The sequence below is a fragment of the Triturus cristatus genome, chromosome 3_1 (assembly GCF_964204655.1).
Source record: "Triturus cristatus chromosome 3_1, aTriCri1.1, whole genome shotgun sequence".
In the NCBI taxonomy this organism is placed as follows: Eukaryota; Metazoa; Chordata; class Amphibia; order Caudata; family Salamandridae; genus Triturus; species Triturus cristatus.
In genome coordinates, this window is record NC_140583.1 from 891,412,589 (window position 1) to 891,436,628 (window position 24,040).

A 24,040-nucleotide genomic window follows, 5' to 3' on the forward strand; every position below is an offset into this window, starting at 1 on the left:
ATACCACATGTCCAGTCCCGGAAGTGCACTCTACCAACCTGTGCTCAGTGCAACAGATCAGCAATGAACGGCTTAATCCAATGTATGAGTTATAACTACGAAATACATGAGTCACTGCTGATGGCTCCATGTGGCCTCGGCCACATGATCCTGACTGGGTTTACGTCACAGAAGGCTGGTTAGCCTGATATATGCCACAAGCGTGGTGAGTATTTGAGAGTGTGATTGTGGATGTTAAGGTGCTCAGGGGAAAAATACTTGTGTGTGTGAAATCATGAGAAATAGAGCTGTGTGTGATAAGAGCCTTCTGGTGCCTGAAAGTGATGGTGGTGTGAGTCAATTGGGAGTCTGTTTATTTGGCGAGCCAGATTACTGGGTGAGAGTGTGGTCAGGATACAGAGCTGCACAGTATGTGGTGTCGGTGCTGTACCTGACTGTGGATGTGAAAGTATGCTCATGCTGCGTGATCGTGTTCAGGATGTGACTGCTCATGCTATATGCAAGTGTTCAGGGTTTGACTGCTCATGCTGAGCATCAGTTCTGGCTGTGATTCTGTTCATGTTGAGCATCAGTGCTGGCTGTGATTCTGCTCATGCTGAGCATTAGTGCGGGCTGTGATTCTGTTCATGCTGAGCATCAGTGCTGGCTGTGTGATTCTGCTCATGCTGAGCATCAGTGCTGGCTGTGATTCTGTTCATGCTGTGCATCAGTGCTGGCTGTGATTCTGCTTATGCTGAGCATCAGTGCGGGCAGAGATTCTGCTCACGCTGAGCATCAGTGCGGGCAGTGATTCTGCTCATGCTGAGCATCAGTGCTGGCTGTGATTCCGTTCATGCTGAGCATCAGTGCGGGTTGTGATTCTGTTCATGCTGAGCATCAGTGCTGGCTGTGTGATTCTGCTCATGCTGAGCATCAGTGCGGGCTGTGATTTTGTTCATGCTGAGCATCAGTTCTGGCTGTGTGATTCTGCTCATGCTGAGCATCAGTGCGGGCTGTGATTCTGCTCATGCTGAGCATCAGTGCTGGCTGTGATTCTGCTCATGCTGAGCATCAGTGCTGGCTGTGATTCTGCTCCATGCTGAGCATCAGTGCAGGCTGTGATTCTGCTCATGCTGAGCATCAGTGCGGGCTGTTATTCAGCTCATGCTGCGCATCAGTGCTGGCTGTGATTCTGCTCATGCTGAGCATCAGTGCAGGCTGTGATTCTGTTTATGCTGAGCATCAGTGCTGGCTGTGATTCTGTTCAGGAAGGGTGCCTTGGTATGCTGAGTTTGAGTGTTGAAGCATGGTCGAGATGAGTGAGTGTACTCTGTGTGAGGAGGAAGGTGTTGCCGGTGGCAGAGACAATGTGTAACATCAATGAATGTGTACCCCGGGAAAGGCTATGCTGTTGCTGATTGATGGTTGATATTGGTTTTTTTGGGGGGTCATACTTGTTTATCCTACAATCCCTGTAAAATTAAAAGAACTACAGCAACACGTGCAATTTCCTCCATGATTTATTCACTCTCATGAAAGGGAGGGGCAGGTGGGTACTGTGACTACAAAGGAATGTGTCCTATGCTTGTGGAGTGAGCATGACTCTTGTGCCAGGATTGTACCCTGGGTATTGCATATTCAGTGAGATTTGGACGGTTGGAGTCTGATATTTCCCATCCATCTTAGCAGTGCACCCTAATAAGGAAGATTGTTCATCAAGCAGAGCCCGGGTGATTGATTGAAAAGCATTGGGAGGATAGAGATTTTGGGTGTTCGAGGAGTCAAATGGAATTCGGAATTTAAAAAAATAAATAACCGACATTCTTGTAGCCCTTTATATCAGTTCATTTAGTGTTTTATATAAAGGGCTTGTTAGTGGCCAGTAGATGACTGGAAAGATGGGCACATACTTTGGCAAACTGTCACCTGTAAGAAACTGCCATCTGCAGTTTCGAGATTACAGTTCGGCGTCTCACCAGGTTACGTGCCCTGTTCAATGATCTGGGTGTAAGAACTTCCTGATCATTCCAAACCTGATAAGACAACTTGGTGGGCAAAACAAATATTTCTGATATGTGTGCACGTGTGTGTGCATGCACGAACACATGTGTTATTTTTCAAATATTTTTTATATATTTTTATATTAATTCCAAGGGAAATGACACTGCTTCCCAGATAGCATTTTTTATGCTAACCAGAGCATCTCAAGCTTGAGGTGTCATCTATAAAACATCACAGAGGTCAAAAATAAAATGTGATGAGGAGGTGGAGGATAGCAACATCACAAAACCCAGCGGGTAATTTGCACTCTACCTGCTACAACATTCAACTCTCCAAAAATGAAGAAAGGTCATAGAATGGATTTTTATGAAGAAAAAAGTGAATACAAGTATGCACATTTGCGGGTAGAGGCCTATGATTCAGGATTGCAATTCTAGAAATAGAGCTCGGAAGTATGAAGAGATATATGCATGGGATCTAAGTCTTTGGTACAATTACTGCTTCCTGCTATCAAACATATAAGTACAAAAGATGATATTGGGCACTCTTGTCCTACGAGTTCACTCCACATCACTCTCCTACCCAAAATACAGACCTACTTGAACAGAGTACACTTGGTATACATCATGACATTGTCTATGAGCCCTCAAATACCCGATCCAAAAATAATGAAAATATTTCTCTTTGAGGGAGAAGAGGAGGAGCCTCTATATGACTTCTTCCAAGGTTCAACAACACATGGGTATCTACTATGATGAGTGTTAGAAATAGGGCCTCTAGTTGGCAGAGGTATGCGCCCTGTTCAACAGGGACCCACGCTCTAGTCTGGGTAAGTGTAGTACACACTAAAGGTTTACCTGTGCTCATCCTCGGGTAGCTTGGCACAGAGCAGTCACGCTAAATTAAAGAGGCAACGTGTAAAGTATTTGTGCACACATACAGTAACACAGTGAAAACATCACAAAAGTACACTCCACACCAGTTTAGAATAATAGCAAATATTTACCTGAATAAAACAAGACCAAAACGAGAAAAACCCAAAATACAGAAGTCAAGATATGCATTTTTAAAGATTAAACTAAAATGCAGTGCTTAGAAGTCTGCAGCTCAAACCAGGGATATCTGGTGGCACTTGACCGGGACAAATCCAAAAGTTCCGTCGGCGATTGAGCATAGGCCAGATACAGGAATCATGCAGACCCCTTTACAGTAACTTGGATGCATCGGAAATCGAAGACAAAGACAATGTGTTACACAAAAGGGGTGAAGCATCAGTTCCTGAAGAGTTGTGCAGAGGAGGTGATGCGTCGGTTGCGGGTGCATGGCCTCGGTTCTTGAAGGTGATGGGGCATCGATGTCAAGAGTGCAGTGTGTCATTCCGCAGCGCCAAAGTTGAACCGCTGGGTCAAGGTGATGTGTTGGATGAAAGCCATGCAGGATCAAGGATGCGTTGGAGGTGGGAAGTTGCACCGTGGATGTCTGTGGCGCAGTGTTCGAGACTCATGCAACAGTGGTTCTTCAGAGGTACTGTGTTGGCAAAATTGGGGCTGCGTTGAAAGTTGAGGATCTTGCGTCATGCACTCGTGAAGTGGTGTCCACGGCATTGGTGCAGGCAGTGGCGTTGTATCAGTTTTACATGCGTACGCTGGTTCTGAACTGACGCTTTAGAGTCGATGCTTCGGTTTCTTGGTTGCAGCACCAAATTCACCTCCAAGGGACCAGGACTGGATTTGACAGGACAGGACTCACAGAAGCGGAGCCTAGGTGCTGGTAGCAAAATGTAGGTGAAGTTTTTAATGTCTCTGAGACTTCATCAACAGGAAGCAAGCTCAGTCAAGCCCTTAGAGAGCCTTAGAAAGCAGAATGTAGAGAGTAAAGTCCAGTCCTCTCACTCCCATTCAAGAAGTAACAGGCAGCAGGTCAACACAGCAAAGCAAGCAGCAAAGTCCAGAGACACCAAACGCCAATTTTCTATCTGCTCACAATTGGAAGTTACACTTGTAAAATGTTACAAGGCAGCTCCAATGCTAACCTATGGGAGAGAGATAGGCCTTGCTGCAGTGGAAAACAAATTTAGCATTTATTCACTACCAGGACATGTAAAACTCAAAAGCACATGTCCTCCCTTTTAAGTACACTGCACCCTGCCCATGGGGCTACCTAGGGCTTACCTTAGGGGTGCCTTTCATATAATAAAAGGGAAGGTTTGGGCCTGGCAAGTAGGTGAACTAGCCAAGTCGACATGGCAGTTTAAAACTGCAAACACAGGTTCTGCAGTGGCAGACCTGAGACATGTTTGAAGGGCTACTTACGTGGGTGGCACAATCAGAGCTGTAGGCCTACTAGTAGCATTTGATTTACAGACACTGGGCACATGTAGTGCACTATACTAGAGACTTACCAGTAAATCAAATATGCCAATCATGGAGAAAGCAAATGCCATCACATTTTGGACACAACGCACATGCACTTTAGCACTGGTCAGCAGTGGTAAAGTGCTCAGAGTCCTAAAACCAGCAAAAACAAAGTTCAGCACACAATCAAAAACAGGAGGTCATAAACAAAACGACAGGGGAAACCATGCCAAAAGATGCCAGGTCTGACAGCCACCAGAAAGATCAAAGGATTAATTCTATGGTGGATTTGATGCCTCGGTGGCCAGCTATGGGGGAGACGTGGCACTTCTTTAGGACTTCATGCTGCAAATCTTTGGTTGGTTTATTAAGGCCTTGTCTTTGCAGTAATATTTGTCTTGTCTGTGGACCTGGTCATATAAGGAGTTTCAATTCTGTCTTGTTAATGCTGCATATCCAGTCAGGACTCCATCCAAAAAAGATTGTGTAGCTCCGATTATGCGTTGAGGGGTCAGGATATTCTGATGAATGGCAGTCGGGCACTCAGAATATCGCTGGGAAAGAGCACCAGCAATTACATTCTTAGAAGATGGTATATAGGTTATAATAAAGTCATATTGATTGAAAAAAATAGGCTCATCATGATTGGCGGCTATTCCTGCATTGCATGTTGTGAAGACACTAAAGATACCGATGGCCCGGCATGAATTCAATATGTTTTCTGATTCCCATTAGTAAGTGTCTTCGCTCGCTACAGGCTAGCTTCACGGCCAAAAGTTCCCATTCTATCACAGAGTACTTTATTTCTTAATCAGACAAGACGTTTGATAGATTAAAAAAAAGTGTTCTAGTCCATTGTCTTCTTGTAGTTGTAGTAAAACTGCCTGTACAACTCGGTCCGAGGCATCCATCTTGACTATAAACGTTTTGGAGGTACAGGATGGCGTAATACAGGAGCACGAGAAAAAGCTACTTTCAATCTTTGAAAGGCTGTCTCAGCTTACTCATTCTACTGAAATCCATGACGAAAATGTTCTTTCTTAAGGATTTGAGAGGCCAGACTAGACAAAGTATCAAACTTTTCAATGAACAGGAGATAAAAAATAGCTAAACCAAGGAAACACTGGATCTCTTTAATTGAGGAAGAAGAATGCCGATCAAGAACAGCAGAAATTTCTGGGGATCCATAGCTATCCCTATCTTATTAAGACGACATCCTAAGTATTCCACTTCAGGTTGCTCAAATTTACATTTTTCGGGTCTACAAAATAGTTGATTTTCGCATAGTCTATCCAGGACTTGACAAACATGTTTGTGATATAAAGATGGATCAGAAGAATGGACTAGAATTTCATCTGGTTTAACAAATCTACAAACACATGGTCCATGAAGAACTGAAATATGGATGGAGCATTACCTAATCAGAACGGCATAACACAGTAATCAAAATGTCTGAGGGGGATTCTAAAAGTAGTCTTCCACTCTTCTCCTTCTTTGACACAAAGGAGATGTTAGGCTCCTGGACGGTCTAACTTGGTGACGATTTTGGCTTTCCAAACAGACTCCGGAACATCCTTTATGAGAGACAAGGGGTATCTTTCTTTGATGGTTACTCTGTTCACTCCTCTGAAGCTGATGCATGGCCATAGATCCTTGGTTTTCTTAGGTGCGGAAAAGTAAGAGGCCCCAGCAGGAGAAGAGGATCCTATAAATAGACAATTTTGAAGATTTTCTTTTAGATATTGTTTCAAGGTCTCTGTTTCAGTTTCCGAAACAGAATAGACTCTTCCAAAAGGAACAATAGCACATGGTTCGAGAAGAATAGTACAATCAAATACTCAATGAGGCGGCAAAGAGACTTCCATAGGTTTTTGGAATAAATCCACATACTCTTGATAATGAGCTGGAGCGCCCTGCAAAAAACTGAGCATTCCAAATTCTGGTTCTTTGATTTTGGAGATTTCCTTAGGGACCCAATAATCTTCAGCCACAACTGATGCAAAATTAGAAAGACAGGTATAGGTTTCGAGTCTCCCAGTTGATGTATGGATTGAGTCTGACCAGCCAAGGAAGTCCTAGAATCATAATGTGGTTTGGAGAGACATAAGATGGAAGGGAAGAACCTCATGATGTCTTCCAAACGTCAATCTTAATGGGCTGGCCGTCTCTTTTACAGGTCCTGAGACCAATGGTGGACCATGTACTGTATGAACTTGTTCTGGGAACCCCTTGGAAACCCGGGGTATCTGTCTTTCCTGAGCACATTTCTCACTTGATATTATTCACTAGCCGCGCTATTCTAAAGGTGTCAGCACCTTTTCGTTCTTTCCATTAGGAAGCTTTAACAGCATTGCCAAAAAGAATAAAGGGGTAACCAGTTCTTTGGAGGGAAAAATTGAAGGCCTTCCATACTTTCCTGTCCTCTCTCCTTTTAAAGAGGACGGGATATGGTGCTTCTCAAAGCCTTCTGAAGCCAAGTTGGACCGTTACGGATCAAATGGCAAGGAGAGCCGCAATACATACACAGTTCTTGCTTTCATCTATGCTCTCATTCTAACTCTGATAGGGCTCCTCGAGCTATCACAATCTGCATGGGCTCTTCACTGGAAGATTAAGGAGACTCAGAGGTAGGAGTGTCATGCTTCCGGACATGAAGGCGAGCCACCCCAAGGGGCTGTTGATTTCGGGCCCTACGTCTTTAATTCCGATGACGATCATTGAGGCGGTGTTTGATAGACAAGGCTTGATCCATCAATACTGCCATTAATTCTGCATAGGGTGAATGCACCAGTTCATCCTTTATCTCTTGATGAAGACCCTGGCGAAAAACGGTGACAAGAGTCTGTTCCACCCATGTGGTCTCAGCAGATAACTAGCAGGAGCAAATGATGCATGTCAGAACATACTGACTGCCTTGCTGAATTTCACAAAGATCTTCCTCAGAAGAAGTCTCCAAACCAGCTCTTACAAACATTGCTTGAAGGCTGCAAGGAAGCTGTATAAGCGGAAAGATTCGGGTCCTCTGAGGGTAACAATAAGGTCGCCCAAGCCAGTGCTGGGCCTGAGGTATCCAAATTTAGCTCGATCCAAGGTAAATAGGGCTGGTCGGAAAGTAAAGAACACAGTCAAGGAGTCCAGAAATTCCTGAAGTTTATTAGGATCAGTGGAAAAACTGGAAGTTGCTGGAGAAATGGCTGGAACATTTGATACTCTGGTATTAAGTGATTGACGAAGAGCCAAATTCTCATTTCTCAGTTGCTGCAGCTCTTGAGCTCTTTGTTGTACTGTTTCAACCAGGTTTAGTGCTGGATCCGCAAGTCCCGCTTGTACTAGATCTTGTAAGGCATCCATGTTTTCACAGCCCAATCAGGAAAATGGGCGTTGCAATCTGTCAGGTTTCTCAAATGACGGGCTTCTAGTTGCATACAGATTGATGAGAGGATTGTTGTGTCCAGGTCTTGTCGTCTGCCAGAGACATGGGCAGCCCCTTCTGGTAGCCACAATGCAGCTGACACAGGCAGTGCCTAAGCAGTTAGTGCCCTGTAGAATGAGACCCCAAGAGGAAAAACCCCAAAGGGAAAGAAAGTGTGTTGGCAAAGGAAAGCTTCCAGGAGACAAGGGAAAGACCAGAACCCAATTACTGGATCAGGAGGCAGGTAACCAGGACTTCCGCAAAAGGACTCATACCAGCGTGAAACTGAGCAAACTGGAAGTAGGAAAACACCAGAGAAAAAAATTGAGAATTACTGGAAGAGAGGATCAACTGGAGTGTGAAAACACCAAAAGGAGAGAAAAGTGTTGCAACGCAAGGAAAAAGTCAGTCATACTCCTTTTATACTCTAAAACAGGAAGAGACATCAAGGAACACATGAGACTGCCATGATGGATTTTGAAATATTAGCCACATAGTATAGAAGAGCTGCTGTGATGGATAGGGTTCATCACTCACAGCAGGAGAACTACAGTGACCTCCAGCAGGGTCCCAGTGAGAAGAACGCTGCAGACCAACCGGGCAAGCCTGGAGAGAAATGGCCTCCTTGAATGCCCCCAGCAGCCTGCCAGAAAACCCATCAGGCTGCAGGCAAGTAATTAAAGAGTCCCACTGTATCGAGTGGAATGTAAGGGATGCGGTCTGATGAGCCGCGGGCTGCGCTACAACCCGCAGCATGACAGGTATACTTTCCTGCAGTTGAAGGTGAATCCTCCGAACTGTCTCAATGTCTATATTTTCTGTCAGCTTCCTGCGATTCGATCTGGATCAGGTATCACATGATTCATTACCTGTAATAAAATTTTCATGATATAACTCATATGACATGATTGCCTGTGTTGTCAGTTTTATGCTAAGAGCCCATTCACCAAACCATTAAGTGGGATTTACTCATCTACAATATTACTCCATCGAGGTGTAATATTGTGCAAAAGTAAAGGAACTTAAGTACAAGATCAAGTTTTGTGATTAGTTTGCAAATCAATCCATTTGCATTTCTAAGACCAACTTAAGATGTGTAAACAGTTTCTGATTCAAGCCAATTGATCCTCCATGCAAGTATTACTCGCTTTGCAGCTATGTTTTGAAAAATCATTGTAACTCTCACAGCACAATTCCGAACTGGGACGGTCGGTCAGGAATCACAGGCCACGTTTGAAATTGATTGATTGATTGCTCATTGATTCTATAGTAATCTTCATATTCAATGAAGTTCTATTGGCTGTGTGATTTTATTATTTCATCTAGTCACTAAGTCAAATTATGAAGCAAGCAGTTTTAGTCCACATACATAGAGCCACATATTAAATCTTGCATATGTGTTGCATGACTATTTCTGACCACAGCGAAATGCGGGGGCATATTTTATTAAGTACAGAATGTTCTCTGTGATAATAAATATCACTTTCTTTTCTTTCAAACAAATAGGAGGAAGGGGCGGGCTATTCAATAATAATCTATCTTATTATTATTATTAGAGGTCCAGCATACATGCCCATCAAACAGTGAAAACAAAGAGGTATGCAGTTCCTAAAGTAAACGCGAGGTGTGTTAGAATGACTTAAGATACCAGGGTGATACTGTGACGATGATGTGACAAGCAGGAGTGAAGACTACTCCCTCAGTAAGGTCCGACATTACATTTCCTACAATCGATGCATGTCACGGTTTTAATTTATGACACCACCAACTGTCTTAATGTAACCTGATATCTCGGATTGGCTTTTATCATAATGTTTTTACCTTATTTCTTCCTTTTATCTACAGGTTGTGTTCGTTTTTCCACGGTACCATACACTTTTTTAGGGTGCTGTATGTGTGTCCACCATTGATACCTCTTAGAGGTTGTGGCCACCACCAAAAAGGTGTAGGTAGCCGCCCCTTTTTCCTTGGTCCTGAAGAATTGCCCTTTAATACATTATAAGGAAAGAAATATGTTGACCTTCTGATCCTTTTTAGCACGTTTACTCACACACCTAATGGTGAGAAATGTGCGGATTATTTTGATTTTAATCAGGATGGTGACCAGGCTTTATTAAAATTGTATTAAGTGGATCACCTACCCCTGTTTTATTACACCTTTCTTTCACTTCACATGCACCTACACCCACTACTTTAATTAACCTCGGTTCCCCCACACACCCTACCCATCGGCGTTGGAAATAAAGATCTCCGATAGGAAGGCCCCATTGGGTGCCTGATCGGGCATTGCACCGCCGGCCCGATAAGGAGCAAAGACCCGGTGATGAAGCAAGACACCCGCTTGTTGGGTGTGTGAGGGTCTTCTTTTCCAAAAGGAGTAGTCTTCACTCCTGCTTGTCACATCATCGTCACAGTATCACCCTGGTATCTTAAGTCATTCTAACACACCTCGCGTTTACTTTAGGAACTGCATACCTCTTTGTTTTCATAGTAAATATCACAACATAGCTTCAGGCCAGAAGCTCGACCAACTCTTCTATTGTCAGTAGGACAAACGATGATTTTGACTATGCTAATGCATGTCTATCCGTCTTTGTACCTTTGCATATTCACATTTCTAAACCACAGCAAGAAGGGGCGACTAATACTCTCCCATCATGGGCAAAGCAGGAACAAATGACTGTGATCTTCATTGAGATTTGATGCGCATCAAAAGCTTTCCTCCTGTACCCACTTGTTTGTGAAAAGTGAATATTAAAAAGACCAAAAATACAAGCATTGTATCTTACCCTCATCCCTTCAAATCGCGACAGGGCTCTTAGAGGTCTCAGTGCTCTTAGTGTCCTGAGAGATTTAATAGCACCAAGTTCCGAATAGCCCAAGGCATTAGCTACTAAGCTAACCAAAGAAACCTGCAAAAAGGGAAAGCAACATAAGTTATTTTCATTTATAGGTAAGGCCAATTTAAAATAAAACAAGTTATCATACCTTTAGCCTATATCATTTATCTGGAAAGCATGTGTTGCTTTGCATTACTTTTTTAGCGTATATTTTGTTTTGTGTACTTTCTACTTTTTATTATTTGTTTTATTTTGTACACTGGTACATCTTGCATCACATCTATTGAGCTAAACCTTGACTGTTAGTCCACATCTTTACTCATAGACAAGGGGACTTAGAAAGCTACCTCCTCATCACAGACCGTGCACAGCAAGTGCTATTTAGCTAAAGAACTTCAGTCTAGGGATTTAGCTGAGTTAGCTGTCTAGTGCTAGATGCAGGGTGACTAGGTGTCCCTCATTTTGCAGGACAGTTTCGATGTTTCGCCATCTGTCCTGGAAAATTAGGTAGAACACCAATGATATTGCTTGCAAAAATTGCATTTAATATTCCCTTGAAGCCTCATTGTTTGTAGATTCCATGTTGGATGATCAGTGTCACATAACTCTAAGTTGATGTAAAATTGTAGTCCTACTTCAGTATTTGTAAACCGCCCCATTTTTGTTTTTCAAAATCTAGTCATGCAGTCAATGAAGGCATTTCCTGCAGGACATTAACTCATTTTGCAAACATCTGACCATACATCTATAACCTGCTTGTATATTCTCACTTCTATATTGTGACCATGCTGGCATTCTCCACAACTATTTCCAGCCATGAAAATGTCCAGATTGTAATCTTTTTTTTTGTTTAATTCTGTTTTATTGATTTTAATTTAACAACACAGACATACACAGTGTAAACCACATTCTGTATCAGCCATTACTGGCTGGCTCCTTAGTAGACAGTATATGTTAGTACAAATGTGACCTGAACATATCTGCGTCTCTGGTGACAACAATCATGTGCTCATACTAAACTTATATACGCCTCACATGTTGACCTCTGTTCTTACCTGCAGTCACTTAGCATCCACATGCACTCTGTTTTGTCAGTAAGTGCTGATTGTGTGGTAGTCTGCTAACAGGGGAGGAGGGTAATAATGAAAAAAGAAATAGTAAAAACATAACAGGTAGTTGAGTGTTTAACTGGAGTACTTCCTGGTCCCCCATGTCAATGTATCCCCTCTGCTTTTGTTTGTTAGGTTATTTTGATGAACGTCCTGAAACCCGTGTCCGATGATGTGTGAGCATGCCCACCAGCCATGGACCCTCAACTACATCAGTGTCAGGGCCTATATTCCTCCCAGAGTGTGCACTCAGGGGTGTTGCTGTCATTTGGGGTCGGCCTGTCTGCCTCGTGTTATGAGTATTTTGCAGTTCACTCAGTTTCGCATCTCAAACTGAGTGAACTGCAATTGGAGTCTTACGGATGCCCAATGAGTCCTTAAGTATGTAGAGAAATGCTTTCCGCTTTATCCCACGTCACATATTAGCGCCTCCAAACCAATATGTGAGGCCATCCATTTCCTAGTGCTCAGCCTCTTAGGTACTGCATGTCCCAGGTCTAGGAAGTGGGAAGTCACTTTGTGTTTTTTACTTCTGTTGTAGAGATGTAGGATATAAGTCTGCCACACGAAGGGAAATGCCCAGATTATAATCTTACCAAATTTCTGACCCTGGGGTTAAAAAATCAACTCTTCAGGGCATCCCTCCACACAAGAGTCCACGAAAAAGGGTTAACAAAGACAAGGGTATTACCTATGAGGACATGTTAGGGCCAGGAAGGGCATTGGGCAAAACCTCAGCTACACTGAAACCTACAAGATACGATAAAATTACGTACCATATGAAGGACCCCATACTGCCAATGCCCACAAAGACTCCTAGACCAAGATAACAGAAACATTAACATAGAATCTTCAAATACAAATACCCAGCATTGTACATGTCCCACTAACTACCATACACTATCAAAATACAGAAAACACATTTCAACTAATGTTGATAAATTCTCACTCTGCAATACTCCATGCAACAGATATCACAGACCTTATCACCTTCCACAAGCTTGATGTTCTCTTCATCACAGAAGCATAGTTCAGCCCCACTCCCCACACATCCTAGAAGTTCTTTTCCACATAGGCTACAGCATCCATCTTGTGGATCCTCATTGTCCTACACTTTAATCAAGCAAGTGATTCTCAACACGGTGGAGCTACTAACATGCCACTTCCAACTCTCTGCAAGTGGGAGTGTTACCTTCCATCTCATCTACATGCCTCCAGGGCTCAACAATAACTTCTTTGATGAATTTTCAGATCTGCTCGCCACCTCATCCAGAGACAACCTCCTCAAACTCATTGACTCACCTAACATAATACAGTATATCACCCAGCGGACATATTCCAAATGTCACATCCTTGACCTTGTCTTTTCAGTATAATCAATGATTCCATACAAACCACCCATACTTCTGTGCTTTACCAACCACCTCACTATCCATACTCCCCTGCTCAGTATCATATCAACAAGTCGGCGTCCTCTTGAAAGAGATGCCCAAACCTTCAGAACCTTCAAAAACATCTATGTTAGAACTGGGGGTCTCTAGTTGGCAATGGTATACACCTTTGACCAAATAGGGACCCTTGCTTCTAAGTCAGGGAAAGGGGATTACACTCCTGGATAACCCCTGCTCACCCCCTTGGTAGCTTGGCACGAGCAGACAGGCTTATCTCAGAGGCAGTGTGTTAAGCATTTGTGAACACATACAGTAATACAGTGAAAACACTACAGATGAACACCACAAAGGTTTTATAAAAATAAATATTCTTTATATAGACTTAACACAAGACCACAAACGACAAAAATCCACAATACTGTACTCAAAATAGACTTAAAGATGGTAGAAGTAACTTAGTTCAAGTTGATGATAAATGCGACACATTTCTTACAAGAGTACCTTGGATGCGTAACGCAAAGCAAACAAAAGGTTTGCAGAGAGGGTGATGTGTCGGTTCCTTGCTTCGGGGGAGGCGAAGCGTAGCTACTCAATGCTTGCGCAGAGTAGGGGATGCGTCTTGTTCCTTACAGGAGAGGAGGTGATGCGTTGATTCTCGTACTGCGTTCCGGTTATAATGCGGCAGGATGGCACTTCGATGCGATGCGACAATCCTGTGTGATGCGATAAGATGGCGCCCTTGAGGCAATGCAACAACGTGAAGATGATGCGTGCATGCCTGACGGCCATGCGGCACCCTCTGTAACTTTGGAGCCGTGACAGGCCCTACGACACGCTTCTCCGGTGATGCGACGGCGACCCTTGCTGTGGTGACACACTTCTCCGGTGATGCGTAGGTTCTCAGGTGCGACGAAGGCACACTTCTCTTGTGATGCGGCAGTGACCTCTGCGGCGGCGACACGCTTCTCCGGTGATGCGACGGCAACAGCTGTGACATAATTCCCAGTGAGGAAATTCAGAGGGGAGCTGGTGGTGAAGTCTTTTGTCCCTGAGACTTCAGCAGGAGGCAAGCACAAATTCAAGCCCTTGGAGAAATATTCTGCAAGTTGATGGAAGTTCCTTAAATGTTCCTTCTCCTTTCCTAGGCAATAAAAAACCACTGGAGGCCAACCCAGCAAACAGCACGCTGGCAGAGGGGCAGTCCAAACTCCTGCATCTTCCTTGGTTCTTCTCCTTTGGCAAAGGTTTGTCTTGTTGTTCCAGAAGTGATCTAAAGTCCTGGGGTCTGCGACCCAATATTTATACCAGTAAATCCTTTGTCCTCTGAAGGCAGAGGGTCCTGTACCTAGTTCAAGCCAGTTCTGGGTGCATTCTGCCAGTGTACACCTTCTTCCTTTGTCAGTGTGGGCCAGGGTCCTCAGACGCACCACAGGAGGTGGAGCCAGCATAGTGGAAGGCAGGCACAGCCCTATTCAGGCCCAGGTGCTAATCCTCCAACCACTCTACATGCAGATAGGTCTATTCAGCCCTGTGCAGACTCACCCTGTCCCCTGGAGCCCCCCAGCCCCTGTCACTCACAAAACCAGACATACAATACATAAGCTAGCAGAGGCAGGCTGGATGGTTAGGCAAGAACATTTCTACTTTCTAAAAGTGGTATTTTCAAACACAGAATGTTAAAAACAACTTCACTAAAAGATGAATTTTATAATTCTGAGTACAGGTATACTAAACTCGAATTTCTACCATGTTACCTGGGTCAGTTAGGATTATAAGATGTTATAATCAAACTGCCCATTCTGGCCTATGGGGACAGGTAGCCTTGCAATAGTGAAAACATAAATAGGCTGTAATTCACTATCAGGTCATGCCACACACATCTGGGCATGATCTACCTCTTACATACAATGCACCCTGCCCTAGGGCCTACCTTAGGGGTGTCTGATATGTAGCAAAGGGAAGGTTTAGGGACTGGCAAGTTCGTGCACTTGCAAGTCAACATGGCAGTCACAGACTGCACACAGGCTCTGCAATGGCAGGACTGAGACACACTTTACAAGCTGCTTCTGTGGGTAGCACAACCAGTGCTGCAAGCCCACCTGCAGCATTTGATTTACATGCCCTGAGCACACATGGTGCACTGTACTAGGGTCTGACAAGTAAATCAAATAAGCCAATCATGGATTCACTAATCAATACATCAATTTACAATAGGGAGCACTTGCACTGTGGCACTGGATAGCAGTGGCACAGTGCCCAAAGCATCTAAACCAGCAAAACATCAAAAACAGAGGAGGCAATCAGTAAACAATGGAAGGGAGACTCATGCCAATGGTACCAGGTCTAACACTCTACAATGACAATCTATAGCAGGAACTCAAATCTTGCCCTCCCAACTCCATGTCTGATGCCAACACTCTTTCAAACAACTTCAACAAATGTTTGGAAAAGTATATCAACATATATGCTCCAAACAAATCATGCAAGTGCATTCCAAAAACCACAAGCATCCTGGTATTCTAAAGACCTTGCTGACCATAAATGCTCCTACTGCAGACAGGAAAGATAATGGAAGGAAAATAGCAGTCCTGATGACTAAATGATACTGAGGTCTTTCTGAGCAACACACAGACAGCTCATCACATGAGCCAAAGCAAAGTACTATCCCAACACCATCAAGAAAGCAAGCAACAGAAGCAGAACTCTTTTCAAGACAATCAAGCACTGCATCAACACCAAGCTGGCTCGTCTATCAACATAGCACAGACAAATGAAATGCCATCATCCTTTTCATCAAATAAAAAATAAAAAAGATCCAGCTGCACCTCGGTGAAAACACCAATCCTGCTTCTCCGCTGGGGTCTCCCTTCTCTTGGAACCCCACATTGGTCACCCTTCAGAGACCTGTCACTCACAGACTCACCAAAAGCCACTACATGTGAAGATGACATCATACCCTCGTTCTTCATCAAAGATCTCTGCGGGGAAGCCCTCTCAACCCTCTTTATCAATGTATCCCTCACTCAAAGCATCTTCCCCAAATCTCTTAAAACAGACCATATCTCCCCAATCCTAAAAAGCTTAAATTAGACCCTGATTACCTCGCCTACTACTGGTCCATCCATCACCTACCCTTCATTGGCAAAAAAAGCAGTCTACACTTAACTCCAAAAACACACCAATGCTGACTATCTACTGCGTGAATAACAATATGGCTTCATATCACTTTGTAGAACAAAGAATGCTACCTTACACATCGTAGACAAAACTCTACTGCCCACAGATTAAGGTAGCCCCTATCTCTTGATATTTCTGGACCTCTCAGCTGCCTTTGACAGAGTCAGTCACCCAACCCTCACTTACAAATAGGAGTCTCATATCAGATTTGCTGGTAATGTCCGTCACTGCTTCTCCTCCAACCTTTCCAGTTTGTTCACATGGGATACTATAGGCCGCGTAAAATTCCTGTCACCTGAGTAGGCCCTTAGTGTGCCATACTATATGTCGTCACCTTCAACCTGCAAATGTAGCCCCCTTGGGCCTCTATTCACTGATAACAATATCAAGATTCAGCAATATGACAATGATAAACACCTCTACTTGAAAGACTCCTCTGCTCCAGCCATCCAATGCCTCAAGCACTGCCTGCACCTCATCCAATCCTGAATGTCCAAAACCTACCTGAAACTCAAACCAACCATGACAGAATCCATATTATTTGTTAAGATCAACAAGCAAAAAATAGTACAAACCACAATGGCAATACATTTACCAGCTTCGAAACTCAACTTTCACTGAATGTCAAGTCACTTGGGTTCACATACAATAGCAAACCTCAACCACAAGGCGCACAATGTCAAAAAACAAAGATGGCCTGGTATCAGGCTCTCTTTGAAAGAAAGTAAAGCTGTTTACAGAAAGTGACTTCAGAACTGCTGTTCAAGCCATCGTACTCTGGATCTGGATGGTGGTAACACTTTGCTTTACAGTCTTCCAGACTGCACACTGGCACCCCTTAATGGCATGCTACACACCATAGCAGTCTCATCCGGGGCCTGAAGAAATGTGATCATATTAGCTCCAGCCAGATAGAGCTCTTATTGGCTACTTGAATCATCTTCGAAACTAGCTGCATCATTTACACAGTCATCATGGCTGACCTGCACCCGAGCTTATCTTAAGGACAAGATCACCATTTCTGTTGAAACCTTGCACATCTGCATCCAGGCCACCATCAGTATGTAGACTGAGAAGTGCAATACAAGGTAAAAGGCCATTTCCACCTCTGCATGCAAGATCTGGAACAACATTATTGTATCCATCAGGACCACCTCAATGCTGCTCCAAATTAGAAAATAATTGAAGACACACCTCTATGAAGAAGACTACATCACAATGCAGTAACAACCCAATTGACAGCTTTCTCTCCTAACACTTGTTGACTGCATGCTTGCTTTTGACCCTGTACGGAGCTTACCTAATTTTTACTCCCTTCGACCCCTGGTGACATCACAGATTTGAGCACTTGTTCCATCTGTAGCCCCTACATAGCTTTCTATGTATTGCTGAGGGTTGCGGAAAGGGCACATAGAATGATCTAATATTGTCCATTTGTAATCTACAGTGCAGAAAAGTTTGCACAATAGCGAGGCATGAAGAAACAATAGGGATCGTAGATTCAAGTCACCATATTTTGAGTTAAGAAGCAATTTTCAGGAAGCATTTGCAAGTGTGAGGACTGCCTTACAGCTTCTAGAAATTAAAAGTCGTTTGCCTTCTTCATGTTTCTTTTCTTCCCGCAGGCCTGTCACCTCAGCAACGGAGATTTATTTTAAGCAGAAAATGTGTGGAGATGTTCTTGTTTCTCTGGAGCGATTCAATACAAATCTTCCTGCCACTAAATCTGGTTAGTGTATTTTAAATGGGCTTGGTGGGTGTACAGGAGAATAGATCTTTCTATGTCGAACAGTTTGGTTTTGACTATCACTCTACCGAGTTTTCATCACAGACCATAATGATTTAGGAAAGAGGTCTTCAGACGTTTTTGCTCTGCTCTGTTGATATAGAAATAGTTAGGGGCTGAAGCCACATGACCTGAAGCTTGACTTTACAACTTTATAAATATTTGTGGTTAGTACGATTGATGTTGCCAACAGGAAGAAAGAAACGCTGTGGAATTATAGATTTGCTACCAGACTATTTTATATTTTTAGTAATTATGGGTGGCCTACTGCTATACTTTGAATTTGGAGGTGTAAGTCAAATATATTCATGGCCAAATGATTTGTGAATTGGACCACTATCTTCTGTTTCTCCAGGAAATGCTCCCCGTGTGTAAGCATGGCCACATGCATAATTGTCAAGGATGTAATAGGAGGATGATCATATCACAAACTACTCTCTTTACGGACACATCCAGCGTTGCCTTCAATCCTTCCATTGGAATTAACACTTTTTGTTTGGATAGAAAAGTGACTGAAAACTCTTATAAAAATTAAAGACACACATAAATAATAGACCCATTGTATGGGCAAAACGCAGATGACAAGAATATACTAACCCTTGCCATGAGCTTGATAATTCAGAGGCTCAAATAATTAGCGAGATAAATGTAATTATATAGAGATCCTGTCAATGAACTGTACATTTCTTTAAGTGGCCAAGTCACAGTTAATAGTTGAAACCATTTTCTATATGCTACAAATTTAATGTTGGTAATGCACAATGGGGGAAGCGTAGGGAAGACTTTGAATACACCTTTTACTCATTTTAGCACTACTCTTACTAATGTGTAAGCTTAATTGTAGTATCATTGACGTTTTAGGCTCATTTGAAATTCTGTCCAAAATTTTGGGAAGTTGGAGTTGAATGAAGCAGGTCTAGTGGGTAGAGGGACCCGAATCTTGAAGATACACAGGGCAGTCTGTGTGAGAATAGAAACATTTGTTAAGCAGATCATGGGTTTCGAGTAGAATTGTAGCAGATAAGGATGGAAGAATGATTGATGCCAAGTGATTGGCAGGTTTAAATACTGGTGTGAATAACTTGTAACGGACCCAACATGCGACAAATAACTTGTCCACTGGGGAAAGGAGAAATTAATAAAGCCCTTAATGAAACTGCTACGCTAATCAAGTTTAAATATAAGGAATCGGTTGAATGGGCACAACATTTATATATTTAATTCTTGATACCATGCTGAGGTAGCAGAAGTAGTGATGAAAGATTCTAGTTGCACAGTAGAATTGAAAGGAACACTGAGATCTCTGCCAGAGGTGGCCAATGTCAGGATGTCATGAGGAAAGTTGATGGTGTATGGTAGAGAGCCAGGAATGCACAATGCCATTGTCTTGGAAATGTTGAGCATAAGGATTGGTAGTGCATTCCTGTGATGAATATCTGTGAGAGAATCCAATGTACAGGACTTGAGAAGGGGTCTGAAAATTGGAAATAAAATAAATATGTGTGTGTCTTGCCAACAGAGTGGGCAGAAGAAGCCAAAGGAGGAGACTATGTTACCGAGAGTAGAGTGTAGAGAGTCAAGAGTGCCCCAGGCCAGGACAGAGGCTTGAGGGATGCAAACTAGCATGGTTGTGGGTTGGCTGACATAGAATTCCAGGTAACTGAAAATGATGAATCAAAGGCGCAGGAGGATAACTAGTTGCTGGAAAGGCTGGCGATGCAAGTGGAAAGTCCAGCATAGGGATCAACAGAGTCAAATCCTATAAAAAGATTTAGGAGTATGGCTGCTGGATGATTACGATGGGCAGTGGAGTGCAGTGAACAGAAGCCAGATTTAGAGGGGTTGTTTAGGCTATTAGAGAAGTGATGCACGGTAAGATGGTTGACGCAACATGTTCTAGTAGATTAGCAGAGATACTGGGTGGTCGTTAGGGGGGAGAGGAGAAGTCCAGTAAGGATCTTTTTAGATAAGGATCGAAAGCACTGCAGGCAGTTGCGAGATATGAGGGAGTAGCCAGAGAGAAAGATAAGGCAAAGGAGAACGTTAGAAGAGGAAACAAGATGCTTGATGGTGTGTGGACTGAAAGGATCAGATTGAGAGCAAGAGAGGTTTATAAATGTGATTATAGACAGATTTGATTACAGTTGGTCATTGAGTCATTTTTTTCTTGATAAGCACATTTTATTGATTTTAAAAACATAGTAACAATTCAGCCAATATACGGGAATCACAAGTAAGAGTTCAATCGCACAATCACTGTGCCCCCCAATCACGTTCCCCATTAAAGTACATAGACGGAATTTGGAACCAGGTTAAGCAGGACCCTCCACGTTCCCCAACCACTCCCCCCACACTCTATGGTATTTCTTAACGCACCCCTTAGCTTTATATAGGGCTTTCTCTTGGGTCACGCACCAGTCCGCCCCTCTTCGCCACCTCTCCAGGGTGGGTGGGTCAGGGCTTATCCAGGCCGCCGCAATGTCCCGCTTGGCCACCATCACAGCCGTTTTGAAAAACAACTTATTATTCCTGGACCCATCCAGCCCGTCAGTGATCCCCAGCAAAGAGTGACGTGGGTCATGAGGAACCTCCCAGCCCAATACCTCCGTTAGCTCCACTTCAATGGATCCCCAGAACTGGCCCAAGCGGGGGCACAGCCAAACCATATGGAAGCGGCTGGGGCATGGTTACATCTTACACATGACGCGTCTGGGCGCAAACCCGCTCTGTACAGGCGCAGGGGAAGGAGGTACGCAGTATGTAAGTAGTAGAGCTGAACCAGCTTGAGTTTGGCGGAGACTGTGACTATTCTGGGGGCCATGAGAGTATTACGCCAGCCCACCTCGTCAAGGGGGCCCTCCCATTCCACCCATTGATCCCTCAACTTGTCTAGGGATGTGGGAGTATCGTTAATGAGGGTGCGGTAAATGCGGGAAACCCCCCCCCCACCCAAGTCTCCCAACATCGTTTGGGCCTCAGTGGGGCTATATTCAGGGAGCCACGTGTCATCCGTAATATGCATGTGGAGGGCATGTCTCAGTTGCAGATATTTATAAAACTAAGATGAGTGTAGTGAGTAGCGAGTTCGGAGCTCCTGGAAGGACAAAATATGGACCCTTATCCATACATCCCCTAGCTGGGAGATACCAATAAGGTATATCAACAAAATTCTAGGGGGGGCGAACAGGGCTTTGGAAAGGAGGTCCAGCTAAGGAGGCCCTGAAATATACAACCATAAAAATATCAAAGCTGTTCCTTAAGTGAGTGAGACGGACCATGTGGTGTTCAAAAAGTTTGTTTGGATATAGGAACCCTCACACAACCATCAGGATGTCGTGCTTCACGCACCCATCAGGATGTAGTGCTTCATCATCGGGCTGCTCCACGTCGAGTCGGCTGGTACAATACCCGACGGGCTCTTTGTTAGGGAGCGCTCTTATGGAGATCTTTTTATCCAATACAGCCGTTAGGTGAGGTGGGAGTGAGGGGCTCTATTGTAATGTAGATGAAGGAAAGTAGTTGCTAGTTAAAATAGGGAAGGGAGTGCTTTCTCAATCAGTTTATTATGAAGCCTCCTTACCTAATTAAAAACTATGAGGTTGAGTGTTAGTAACGTAGATTAATGTGCTAGGTTATAGACACTGCCTCATCGGGGTCAACATGTTTCTCGCACTGACTGAGGATTACTCTAGCGATTCTTCAGGACCTAGTGTATTCTATCTACATTTGAACTTAAACTGTATATCCAATTGACAGTAAGCATTCTCATTTGTAGCTGGTATTTTACCTGCAACTCGGTCTACCTGTGGAGAGGAAGGAGAGGCAGACCAGGATGGTTATAGAATGCATGAATACAAATTTTATATATTTACAGGGTGCGTCTCGTGAACTAGTTAGTGCAGCTGCAGTGACGGTGCACACTATTCATAGTGATAATAAAAACACAAGCATGAGCCACGTGAAGTGATCACTCTCTAAAGTGTCAATAAGGTCCCAGGTTCTGAACCCCCGCAATCCACTAACCTCCCGGAGCCAAGCCACGCGTCAGAGGGGAGTACATTGGGTTAACTTCCCCGTCCATCCGGTGTGACGGAGCGATGCCCGCCAGGCCAACAACACAGAGCGCGTCACATCCGGCAGTCGGGTCGGAATGGGCCCCCCATACATCATGGCCTGGATGTCCGCGAGCCCCAGTTCACTCAGTTCAAGCCTGTATGCTGGATCCGCCCAGCCCCCATTGAACCAGTCGTGGATGACCAACAGACGCACCACCAGGAAATACAGATACAGGTGCGTCATCCCCATGACTCCATCGTAAGAGGGAATCTGACAAGTCGACAGAGCCACGCGGGCCCATCCTCCGCTGCAGAGAAACTTGGAGATTAAACTGTCCAGTTCCCTGAACCACGCCCTGGAAAAACAGAACGGGGTATTCTGTAGGACGTAAAGGAACCTGGGGCGGATCATCATTTTAAACAGGGCCACCCTCCCCAGGGGGTTCAGAGGCAGCGTTTTCCATTTAAGAAGGTCTCCTTAGCCTTCTTAACTAATGGGGCCACGTTAAGGGACCAGCACAGCTCAGCTCGGGAAGAAGGGCGATCCAGATCCCCAGATATTTAAAAGACTGCCTTCGGAGTGGTATGGTAGACTGCCAATCAAAGCACTCTCTAGAGAGATGTAGAGGGACCAGCACTGACTTCCCGTGGTTTAGCAGCAGCCCCGAGCCCTGCTTGAATGCTTGCAAGATCCGGAGGCAATGTGGCCCGGAGGAGGCTGGATCGGACAGGAAGACAAGGACGTCACCCGCGTATAGTGCCATCTTGTCCGCGGCCGTATGGGGCCACTCCCATCCATGGAGACGCTCCTCCGCCCGCACCAAGGATGCCAAGGGCTCCATCGCCAGGGCGAATAGAAATGGGGAGAGGGGACATCCCAGCCTAGTGCCCCTGGCGATGCGGAAGGTCTCCGACAGCACCCCGTTGACCAGTACTCGCGCTCTCGGATGAGCGTACAGGACCCGGACCCGGACCAGGGAACAAAAGTGGGGCCTGAACCCCATCTCGATCAGCATGCCCTGCAGGTACGTCCAGTCCACCGAGTCGAAAGCTTTCTCGAAGTCTATGGACAGGAGCGCCAAATACGGGGTGAGCAGGTGCCGATTTGCCAGGGCCAGTTGCAGCCTTCTGAGGCAGTGACGGGTCCCACGCTGAGGCATGAACCCGCATTGATCCGGATGTACCAGTAGGGCCAAATAGGGTTTCAGCCATTGTGCCAAAATGGTAGCGTAAAGTTTAATTTCGGTTTTGAGGAGGGATATGGAGCTGTACTCTGCACATAGTCGGGAGGGAGGCTGGGATTTCGGGAGAACCACAATGGTGGCAATGTCCGTTTCCGGCGGAAAGGAACCTCTCTCTACGGTTTCCTTAAATAGGCTGGCTAGGTGGGGTGCTAGGGTGCCTCAGTATTCCGCATAATACTCCAGCGGGAGGCCATACGGGCCCGGGGATTTACCCGGGGAGACCAGGGCGATCGCCTCCTCAATTTCTTTCAAGGAGATGGGACGCTCCAGATCCTTCTGAGCTGCTGGATCCAGCATAGGGAGGCGCACCCCACCCCGGTCAAGGAGGGCTTTAACGGTCAGCTCAGGGTTCTGTGCTGTATACAGCCTCCAGTAGTACGCCGCAAAGGTGTTTGCCATCACCACGGGAGCACGCTGCACCGCTCCCGCCGCGTCCACTACCTCTGAGATGATACGATTCGCCCTGGGATATGTGGCCAACCTGTGCAGGATCGCACCATTCTTGTACCCCCAACCGTAGACTCGTGCTACCGAGGACCTCCAGAGGAGCTTGGCCGCATCCATGGATAGTTGTTTAATCTCATCCCGGATGAGGGCTAAGTGTTGAGCCTGGGCGGCGTCCTCCATCGTGGATAGTAGTTGTTCCAGGCAAAGTGACTTCGCTTCCTTGGAGGAAATCTCCTGCAGCTGCG

General features: G+C 44.8%; 1 protein-coding gene across 1 annotated transcript in view; it reads right to left on the reverse strand.

The window, feature by feature from the left end:
- Positions 1 to 24,040, reverse strand: part of LOC146861242 (sodium channel protein type 2 subunit alpha-like) — a 784,117-nt gene that overhangs the window by 141,664 nt on the left and 618,413 nt on the right. The window contains exon 21 of the mRNA XM_085645402.1: positions 10,536 to 10,658. Within this exon, the coding sequence (XP_085501528.1) occupies positions 10,536 to 10,658 (123 nt within the window). The remainder of the gene's footprint in view (positions 1 to 10,535; positions 10,659 to 24,040) is intronic.